The sequence below is a fragment of the Phyllostomus hastatus genome, unplaced genomic scaffold, assembly GCF_019186645.2.
Source record: "Phyllostomus hastatus isolate PE091 unplaced genomic scaffold, TTU_PhHast_1.1 phas_scaffold_555, whole genome shotgun sequence".
Lineage (NCBI taxonomy): Eukaryota > Metazoa > Chordata > Mammalia > Chiroptera > Phyllostomidae > Phyllostomus > Phyllostomus hastatus.
Window position 1 is genome coordinate 10278205 of NW_025334036.1, and position 11143 is coordinate 10289347.

General features: G+C 55.9%; 1 protein-coding gene across 1 annotated transcript in view; it reads right to left on the bottom strand.

Moving 5' to 3' along the window:
* ADAMTS17 (ADAM metallopeptidase with thrombospondin type 1 motif 17) overlaps positions 1–10686 on the bottom strand; it is a 190590-nt gene extending 179904 nt beyond the window's left edge. Inside the window, exons 1-3 of the mRNA XM_045825122.1 lie at positions 10548–10686; positions 9780–10144; positions 1587–1752 (exon numbers count right to left, since the gene is read on the bottom strand). Coding sequence (XP_045681078.1) covers positions 1587–1752; positions 9780–10144; positions 10548–10626 — 610 coding nt within the window. The 5' untranslated portion in view covers positions 10627–10686. The remainder of the gene's footprint in view (positions 1–1586; positions 1753–9779; positions 10145–10547) is intronic.
* Positions 10687–11143: the final 457 nt, after the last annotated feature.

Consider the following 11143-nt stretch of genomic DNA (forward strand, 5'->3'; position numbering starts at 1 on the left):
TTACAGTCTCATTTCCTTCGTTACAGGCTGAAGAATCCGTGGAAAGGACGCCTCGACACTCCCCCCGGGGACAGGAATGCAAACGCAAGCACAGGGCAGCATCTAGTCAGCAGTCCGAGCCATCACGCCCCTCGAGAGGAGGGCGGCTGGCGAGCAGACAAACATTCCGTGACATCACCCGAGTGCACCCTGGTTTCTGACCGCTGACTGGCAGGCAGCTCACGGGCGCAAACCTGCCAGGTTTGACTGGAGGGGCAATGAGATTTAAACATTCTTGCCCTTGGATTTCATGGTATGTTTAGGCCATGGTCCATCCATCCTCCCTGCTTTTTTGGTAAGGGTACGGGAAGGCACGGAGCAAAACCCTAATGCACGGTGGCAGGCTCTCTCCATTTACCACGCAGAGCTCTCTGGGGGCTGCAGAGATGGCCTTGACCCAGCAAAATCCCCTCGCACGCCCCACTGATGGAGGTAGACTAGGCTCAGGAGGGCGACTACCTGGACGGCAACAGGGCTGAGCAGCAGAGGCTGGTTCCTGTACAGCAAAGTTGTTCTAAAAGAGAGCCGCCTCATTGATTTACGTCCGAGGGCTCTGGAACACTAAACGGAGACATGCTCTAGTTTCACAGAAGTCTCGAAACTACAAAAGCACAGCTCCCAAAGGTCAGCCACAGGGTCCCGAGGTCCCCAGGTGGGAAGTCCCCCGGTGGGCAGCGGGATGTCTGTCTTCACCAGGGGACACTCACAGACAGACGGGAAGTGACATGGCACCGTGCAATGTTCCTAGGCACCCAACAGATAGTCCGCAGGCTGCTCAGACACAGCACAGAATGCAAGAACCCTGGGTTCTCACTCCAAGATGCTTATTCATTCAATCACCCGTACAAACACCCACATCCCACCGCAGACCAATCGGATCGGGACACTAGGGGCGGGTCAGTGGGTGGCATTTTTCAAAGCTGTTGGTTCTCGCACTGCAGCACGGCCAGATTTACCTGGACGGCCCCGGAAGGCACTGATGGCCCGGCCTGCCCTGTCGTTTCTGATGGGGAGGGTGGCACGCGCTGGGCTGAGCACAGGTTTCTGGGTGACGTCGATACTGCTGGCCCAAGGGCCACACTGCCAGCACCACCTCTCCCTGGGACCCCAGGCGACTCTATTTCACACCGCCAGGACGCAGGACCACTGCCGTGGGAAACCGAGCCCCGGTGAGGGCGCCAAGGGGAGGAGTTCTCTCCCTAGCTGCACGCCAACCTGGGGCCCGACGACAACAACAGGCCATCGAGGTGTTCGCGCCTCAGCTGGCTCTCGTTCCACAACACGGAGACAGCGCATTCACAAGACCCTGGACTCCTTCCAGAAATGCCTTTTTTCAAAGGGCTGCTTGCTACAAGCAAGGCACCGACGCTCATCCAGACAGAAAGGAGGAGGAAGGGGCCTTGAGGGAGTTAAGGAAATGCTTTCAGACTACAGGGGGGAGTGAATTCTTGCTGATGTGACTTTGGTGCATTTGGGGACACACCAGTGGGGGTGGCCGAGGGGCATGCCACCGTGCCAAACGGGCGTGTGCTGTTTCCCAGACTCACCTGTGAGAACCTGGCAGAGCTGCCCAGGTCCCGGGGCCTCGGCGGCAGGGCTGGATGTCGAGGGCCATCTGCGCCTGACCAGGTGCTCTCGTCCGCTGGGCGAGCCCTGAGAGTTGTTGAGGGGCTGGATGAGCACCCGCTCCTGCCCCAGCTGGATGAGGCCGACCTGCCCGAAAGAAGGAAGATGGGGTGTCGGTCACCTTCACACACACACATGCCTACGACCCCAGCAGCCCATGGGGGGTAATGCCACCCTGCTACAGCCTGGTTCCCGCATCTGGGCTTTTTCTTCATAGGCTGCCCCCATGGACGGAGCCCAAGAAGGCGCTTCTGTGTGGCTGGAAGCATCCCAGCAGCAGAAGCATGGGGGAGGGGGCATGAGGTGTGGAAGGGTCCAGTGATACATGCAACAGGTTTGCTTTCCTTTAAAGATGCATTTATTAATAAAAACAAACTTCATGTTTACAAAAATTTTTTTAAATCATCCCCTAAAAGCCTAACTGAAGAGGCAACCCCAAATGTGTACGGACTGAATGACAATTATATCCTTAATGAGAAAATGCACATTTCCCTGGGGATATCTAGAATTAAATAGGATGGATGCCCTGGCTGGTGTGGTTCAGTGGACTGAGCATCAGCCTTCGAACCAGAGGGCTGTGGGTTGGATTCCCAGTCAGGGCATATGCCTGGGTTGTGGGCTGGGTCACCAGTGGGGGGCACGTGAGAAGCAACCACACATTGATGTTTCACTCCCTCTCCTCCCCTCCTCTCTCTAAAAATAAATAAATAAAATCTTAAAAAGAAAAAAATAAAGAGAGGATGGAATCAGTCAGACCTGTATGATCACTAGCTCTGTAAGGGATCTGTACATTTTTTCCCAAGAACTTGCAGCATTTGAGAGAACTTAGCAAAGTATGGGTTGGATCTGTAATTCTAATTTAAAGTGCATTGTGATCTAGACTTGTGATTTCAAAGTCCTCCTAGGTTTATAAGCAGCACTAGAATGTATAAGAGAACTCAGAAGACTCCCCATGTTTGTGAGACTAACTTATTTAGGTTTAAAAGAATCACTGAAGTGCTTGCAAAGGGTGTGTTTTTTAATCCAACAAAGACTTTGAAAGTAAAGTTGAATGTGTTAAATTTCTAAATACAGTCTGGAGGGTTTAAAAGAGGTTGATCACCAAATTTATAAAGGGGGGCCAAATATTACCCAAAGCCCCCTTACAAGGGATTGCAAAAAGTTGCTAGATGATAGACAGAAAGTGCCTTGTCAATGGAATGACAGATTGGAGAACTAGGATCTGTGATTGGTCGCTTTCATAGAAGGAATACTGACTCTAAAATACACATACGTACACAGAGTGCAGAGAACTATCGGCCTCACTTGGAAGCAATGCTCCTTCCCCAGGACACCTGCTGCTACTTCCCCTTCTGATTAGGGGTCAGTGGGACCAGGCAACCCCCCCACAAGGAACCGGAGGGCTGGGGGAGGGCCGGTGTTGGCATCCTGGGCTGTGTATCCTTGCCCCCCAAGAGGGTGGAAGGTCAGGACTGCCTTTGCTAGCAGATTCAGTAGACCAGGTGGATCGGTCCTAGGCTGTTACAAACATCCTTTCTTCTCCTTCTCTCTCCCATCACGATCCTCTAAAAGCCACGACATCCTAAACCAGCGGTCCCCATACTCCAGTGCGCATCAAAATCAGCTGGAGGTGCATGCCGGTCTAACAGGTCCCACAGGACAGTGGTGCTGCGGTCTGCCGCCACAACACAGCGATCCCCCAGCCTTGTGTAGAGAATTCACTCAAGCCAAATCACACAGGTCCCTCCAACCTTTCAAAACGATACATCGATACCAGGCCTCTCTGATAAAGTCCATCAGGTCACCCAACAAGATCACCTCCTACCTTCGGTCCTCAACGCAGGGTGAAACCATCCTGACTGCTCTAAGCAGATTGCAAGGTTTCCAATCCATCAGAAGGCCTGCCAACAACAACTCGGAGATTTTACTGCCCTAATAAAACTCTTCCAGTGGCACCGCCCGCCCTGCAGGAAAGCGTGGCCTCGCCCTCTCCCCTGAAGTCACAACCGTGTTAGACACTCGGATGCTTTGGAGAGACGTAAGTGGGTTCGGCCCAGAGGACCCCATATGTCTTGGAGGAGGCACTCAGCTCTAACAAGGGGCCCGACTGCCTGAAATGCTCAGGGTGCTGAAGGTCAAAGGACCCCTTGGGCCTAGCACTTTCAAAGCCAGTGACCATTGGTTCGGCTTAGTGTTTATATTCATAAGCTGCAGTGCAAAAGGCCAGTTAGCAGGTAATTCTAATGGAACGCAATATATCTATAGGGGGAATCTCCCCTTGGTGAGAAATCCTACTAGCACACAGTCTAGCCCCTGGGCGGGGAGTGCTTTAGAAGGTCTTGCTTGGAAGAACTCACACCTCCAGCCTCCAAATGCCACCCTCCTCCAGGAAGCCCCCTCGGATATCACCAGAGACTCCCTAGTCAACAGCCAGGAAGGCTCCAAGGTGCCTCTAGGCCAGTGAGCCTCAAAACGCAGCACCTGGGAACCTGCTAGAAATCCCAGCTCTCAGGACAGAATGGGGCCTAGCCGCTGTGTAACAACTCCTCTGGGAAGCTCTGATGCTGAGGATCAGCTGAGAACCACACCCCCAGGATAAACTCTCAATGCCTTAGGCTGGCTCCCTGGGCCCCACCCCGCCTGATCCACACACCTGTCCATTCTGTTCATCTCCCACCATCTCCTAAAACAGTCACCTCCCACCGCTACCCCACAGCCAACTCACTGAGCTCTTCTCTCAGGAAGGTCCCCGCCTGTCACCCTCCCCCTCAGAACCTGAGACCCACTCCCTTCAGCCCCCATCCCTCTGCCACCCCCAGCCACCCTGCAGGTCCCACTGCGCCTTCATTCCCACACAAATCTGGGCTGCCCCCAGCCCCAGACAGGGCCTGCATGTATTTCTCTTTGAGGCTTAATGGGAGCCTACCACAGTGTCTTGCCCACGGCAGGTGTGTGACAATGACCTGGTCAACAGTGCTGACTGACTGGTTGATTTATAACTGGCAAGTCTGGGAACCACCTGTGGGGCAAGAGGAGAAATGTCTTTTTAATGCATTAACATGCCAGCTCTCATTTAATGATTTCACAGACTTCCTCTGTTTCATTCTATCCACAGTCACGCACGGCCAATATCATTCACTCACTGCCCCTGCCCCATAGGGCTACAGGCGGCGGGCGGGGGTTCCCAGGCGCTAAGGGACTCACTCGCTCAAGGATTGCAGCCCGAACGGCCGTGCAGCCTCATTTCCTAAAGAACGAGGGCGTGACCGTGCATCCGCGTGCAGAAGCGTGCACTGGGAAAGGTTAACCAGTGGCTCCGCGTGGTTCCCTCCAATGTGCTGGCCACCGAACCCTCTCCCGCCGGACACATCCAAGGTCAGGCAGCTGCAGCGCCTCAGAGTGCAGGAAACCAGCTCCAAGAATGCAATCAGTCTAATGTGTCTTCAGCTCATCATTCCATCCCAAACGTCTTCAAATAAACAAACAAACAAACAAACAAAAAACGCTGGCGACGAAGCAAAAGTTCAAATGAGGAAATCTCGTTGTGTATCCTAGGTGACGGTCACGGGCAGCCTGACAGAATGTGGCCGTGAGGCCGTGTGAACGTCTTTCCAGAGAAGGTTGGCCACCTTAGGATTCTCTGCCCCGAGTTCTTCCCCTCGTGTTCCTCCGTGCCTCCGAATTTCACAACTGTCCTTCGCCGCCTCCTTACTGTCTTTCAGCTCCACTCAATGGTTTCTTCCCACAAAGCTTTCAAAACGCGCCGTGCCCTTTCCAAATATCTTTACGCTTCACTCAAGAATATTAATTGATGAGTCGCCTGGGACAATGCACCTGCCCGACACCTGCGTCAATGCCATGAAGTATAACAATGTAGTGCGGTCTATTTGCTCCCTTCCACCTGGCCTCCACACCGTATCATCCCTGCCAAGATGAATCCCTCCGCAACATTATGTGACCAAGTAATGTTGTGTTAAAAAGCTGTCAGTTTTATCATCAATCAAGAGCCTGAAAACTCTCTTCTAAAGGGACAGATGGCAGCACCCCAGACCCGCCACTCCATCGTAGGACTCACATAAATGCAGGCTGCCCTCTTGAGAATGGGGCGCCCCAACTTTTCCTATTTCTGCTCTGCCTCTGACCTCAGCGCCCTGCTGTTCTTGTTTCCCCCGGGAACGGCGGGGGCTGGGTGGGGGCAGTGAGCATGGGCAAGAGCTCCCAAGCGCGCTGGGAGGAAAAGCTAGCAGAACTGTGAATGCGAGAGCTAAACTACTGCCACCAAAATCCCCGCACGGCAGGCGGGGTGACCAGCCAGAGCCAGGCGGGCTGGGCCATCAGGCTGACCCCGGTGGCCTCAACCCTGGGTGAGGGTTTTGTGCACACGGGACTGCAAAACCTAAACCATGAACTGTGCGCGGCCGCCTAAGCGCCAGCTGTCTGTCCTCATTATCATTCTGACACACGGAACTGAAAGGCACTCCTCTCCACCAAAAGCTTCCATTATTAACTCGCTCACCAAACATTCACTGACAGCCTAGAATGTGCTGGGCATCAGCAAAGTTCCAGGTATGCAAAGCTGGTTAAAAACTGGTCACTGGCATCTTCTTTGTGGGGGAGAACAACTACTTAAGGAATAATTAATTATATGCCAGGTGGACAAAGGCATAGAGGAAAGGGGAGGGGTAAGAGAGGTGTCGGAAGGCGTCGCAGAAAAGATGTCACTGAGGGATCAGTAGAAATGCAACAGGCAGGGGAGGAGGGCACCCCGTGGGCTGTGGCTGCGACTCCAGAGGAGGCACGCTAGGAGCATCCCTGACCTCCTCTCTCTCTCCAGGTGGCCTGCCAAATGGGCACAGCTTCTGAACCTCCTGCAGGCCCCAGCTCCCAGGGGTCCGGTCTGGTCTCAACGCCTCACACACAGCACGCCCGAGGCAGACACAGCCTCAGCCCCAAAGGGGTGGACAGGTCCTGATGTGTGCACTCCCCAGAGTGTGCGGGTATTCGTCTGAGGCAGAAGAGCCACTGCTCAGCTGACCAAACCTGCTGGGGTGGAAAACAGGCCCTTCCTTCGACCTCTTCAGGCAGACAGCACAGAGAGAGTCCTTTCAGACACCGCCTCCCCTTCTGCTCCTTGCAGTTCCGGCTCCACTGCCAGTTCGGGAGAAGCTCCTCCACCTGATTCCTGCTCTGCTGCCATTCCACGATCTGGTCCTCTTCACGGGAAGCCGCTGGTCCAGACTCACGTCCATTACTTGGGGCAGGACACACCATACTCAGGTGCCCAAACATCACTGCTTGGAAATGACACAGTTCCAGACCCTCCTCTGGAACCTGACATGAGAGCTAAGGGCTCTCTGAAATATAAATGCCATGAAGCAGCATCGACAGAAAATAGTACATGTGAGCCTGCGGCCTCTGCAGGTCCAAAAAGTGCAACTTGCCCAGCTTTCCAAAATAAGACGCAGAGAGAGGAAATGCCACGGGCCCACGCCGGTGCCCACCAGCAAATGCGGTGGATGGGGGGCAAATGGAGTGTGAGCTTTACTCTTCATGCCCCTAAACAATGAAGTGAGGCTCTATTCTAACCATGTACCTTCTCTAAACATCGCTGGAGCCCGGCGGCCCCGTGGCGTCGCTGCAGCAGGGAGCAGAGCCTGCGTTGCTCTGCCTCTGCCCTCGACACTCTCCACTGAGCCGTGGAGAGGACGCTAGATGTGGCAGGATTTAACGGATGCTCAACAGCAGAATAGAGTTTTATTGAACGCAGCAGCCACGTCCATCTGTTTATTTACTGTCTGTGGCTGCTGCCTCAGGAAAATGGCAGTGTCGAGCAGTGGCGACAGAGAGCATCTGGCCCTCAAAGCCTGGGGTATTTACTGTTTGGACTTTTAAAGACTAAGTTTGCTCTGCATGACTCTCTGGCTACAAGGAGGCTTTGTGATGCCACCATCTGTGGCCACCAAAAATTATCTCCATGACGTTGCCTGTCCCTCACGCCTTATAGACACGCCTGCCCTGACACACGCCACATGCACGCACTCCTCACCCCCCACCCCCGCCCCCCATCTCCACCTCACGGTGCTTCCGCCATGGTCAAGAGTGACGGACACACACCCACCCACCTGAACTGTCTCAAGCACATCTGAGAATCAACATGCAAGCAGTGTGGAGTGCGACGCAAACTTAGTTAGCCTACTTTCCTGTTCTTTCTCTTCTCTGGACGTTCCGGGACCACCTTGCACCTAAGAGGTCCCCTCCAAGTCACCAGGCTGTCTCTTCCCTCCTGCCTTCAGCCAGTGTGCTTGGGAGGAAGGGTCTAACGTCCAGCATCCCGTTCACACGAACGGTATGAACAAGGCAGACTAAACAACAGAAGTGTCTGCTCCGGCAGGAATTTAGAATCTCTTAGTCTTAGAGGTCCACCCGCAGCTGGCACAGCCGAACTCAGCCTCTTGGCCGAGTTCCTTTATCTAAAGCACAGCGCCCCCACATGGTGCCGAAGGGAAGGACACTCCCCACAGCCTGGAGGAGAACTGAAGTGAACCCTCCCTGCTCGCATGCCATCTGTGAGTGGGCCCAGCACTCATTCTGTGGGGATTTAAATCAATGTTATCCAGATTTCCACCCTCAGCTCCTTCACAGATAGCTGCTCGCTGGAAACTTTACACCAAGAAGTATAAACTCTGACCTCTACAGAAACTCACTAAACCGCAGCAAATGGGATTCAGATGTTTCCATGTACAGTACAGTGATGTGACCTAGACTTTTAAACACTTTGGCAAAAACAGCAAAAATGATGTGGGCCTTCCAGTCCCTCCCAGAACATGATACAGCCTTGACCCGAGTCCTACAGCGATCCGAGCCTTTCTCACTCCGACTGAAGCCTGTTCGCCCACAGCGGCCCACACGGTCTGCCCCCTCCACGGGCCATTATCCCCGTCTAACCAAAGGAACCAATTTCTCCCCTCTGAGCACCAGCAGATCACATTCCAACCAGGACGCAGGGAAGTCCTAAAAGGGGGACACTGGTGAAGGCCAGTCCTAGGACATGACCCCCGGGGTCCCCGACATGGCTCGGAAGAAAACAGAAGTCTCACATAAAAACCTGCACCCCCAGGCTTTCTGGCTTTGTTGCAAGTTCTAGGAGACTGGTTGCAGCCCAGGTGGGGAAGGGCTGGGGAATTCTAGCTGGTGCAACCAGATAGGGTAGAGGTGGAGGGAGCAGTTTCTTGTGCCTGGAAAGGACAGGCACAAAAGGGGACCAGAAACTGCTTCCCCGGCAGCCGGTCCTGACAGTTGATAGAGAAACAACTGTGCGTTTTATGCCCTCAGCCTCTACCAGGCTTTGCTGCAGGAGACCCATCTGCTAGCCATGTGGGCTCCTCCAGGCACCACGGGGAAGCTGAGAAGCATTTGGCTGAGCATCAGTGCATCCCAGTGATCGCTGTGAGTGGAAGCAGGGCAGAGGTGCACAGAACTTCCCCTGCCCCTCGGAGCACCTGCCACAGGTGCCACACATGCAGCAGGGCAGAGTCTTGGGGACAGAAGAAGAGCTGCTGCCACAGCAAGGGATCTCCTGGGGACAGGGAGAATCTTATCACCAAGGTAAGCACCCCTCGGGCCTGGCGCAGGGTGGGCGCCACACAAACGCCTACGTGTAGCATAAGGGAACAAAGACATGAACACCCTCCCTGTACTGGTTCTCACAATTCAACTAATTTGGGAGGTTAGTGGCCTGGCAGGGAAGTGCTTCAAAAGTCCTTTTCCAGGTACAGAGGGGTTCAAAAGGACAAAAGGAGGACGAATGCCCACCACTCCATCCCCACACCCAAGAAGAGGTGAGATATACACACACGCAGGTGTTCCCCAAGACATGCACACATACACACCTGTGCAGGTGCAAATGCTGTATTCTCTGCATTGGGCGAAGTGCGCCTCTCAGCCTAGGGGCCTGACAGGTAGGGCTGGACCTGCACTCCCCAGGGCAGGTAGAGCAGCCCAGAAGTCTGAAATTCCCATCGAGGTGCTCCCACCCACATCCCTGCCCTCCTCGGGGACCACCCCCTGCGCCGCGACAGACCGACAAGCAGACCCGGAGGGGGCGCAGGCAGTACCAGGCCGCCGGCGGCGCCGCAGGTGCTGATCGAGACCAGGGAGCCTGGGTGGCCGAGCACACTGCCGGAGTAGAAACACAGCTCAGTGGGGCGTCCGCGGCGCCCGGACGTGCCCGCTTCCTCCACCTCGAAGCCGCGGGACAGGAAGCGCAGGTCGCGGCGCAGTTGCAGGTAGAGGTCGCGCCCAAAGGCCGGCAGGTGCAGCAGCAGAGCGCGCTCGCCGGGCGGGGGGCGCGCGGGGGGCGCACGGGGGCGACGCCGTCTTCGGGGACCGGGGATGCCGGACAGCGGAGGCAGGTGCACGTCGTCGGGTCGCACCCGCCGCGGGAGCACAACTTCCACGTCGGCCGCAGCGTCGCCGACAGCTGAGGGGAGAGATGAGACGCGTCAGCGCCGCGGGGCCCGCCCGGCCGCCCGGCCTCCAGCCGGCCGCCCGCTGCGCGCGGGTCCAGCGCTGGGCACACCGCGCCACCAGCGGGACAACGCGGCCCGGAGCGGGAGCTATCATGCCTTCCCTCGCCCCGGCATCTCCGTGCCCGCCAGCGCCTCCGCCCGGGCCCGACCACCCGGGGAAGCTCTCCAGCGCGGCCGCCCGGCTCGGAGCCCCGTCCCGCAGCTGCGGCCTGCGCCTCCTCGGCCCCGGGCACTGTCAGCCATCTGCCTCCGGAGCCGGGCTGCGCGGGCAGACAGAGGATGCCTCAGCAGGACAGAAGCAAGGTGATCGCGAGAGGCACCCGCGAAGAAGATCGGCGGGAGAGGGAGCGCTACCTGTGCCCGGGTCCAGTCCCCAAACCAGCAGCAGCAGCAAGGGCAGGACGAAAGGAGGCAGCAGGGCGCCGTCACACATGGTACTTGGGAGGAGCAGCCCCCCGGACAGTCGCGGCGGAGCTAGAGCGCGCGAGGCGGCGGCGCCAGCCGTAGTGAAACCCTCCTCCTGCCTTTGGAAAAAGTAATTAGCGCTGCGGACAAACCCAACGTGGTAAACCCCAAGCCCCGCCTTCTCCTCCAAGAGCAGGAGACGATTGGACTTTTGCTTTCCCCTGCCCCGCCTCCCCCTTCCCTATTGGCTAGGACGGGTCAAAACCAGGGTGCGTAGTTAGGTTGTAAGCACTTTCTTACACGTGGTTTCTGCGCAGAGGCGGGTATCCGACACCAGGTGGCGCGCGACCCCGGAGGACCCAGGAGGACACCTTGGGAGAACACCGGGCGGACTGATCTTCAGAATTTATGCTCATTTTTGAGGTCCTCTGAGCCTGCTGCCTAGCTGCACAAAAAGACAGGAAATCGTCCTGGCCGACCGTTTTATCCATAGAAGCATATTCTCTGCATCTAAACTAAAACTAATTTTGGTTGTTTGAAGCCGG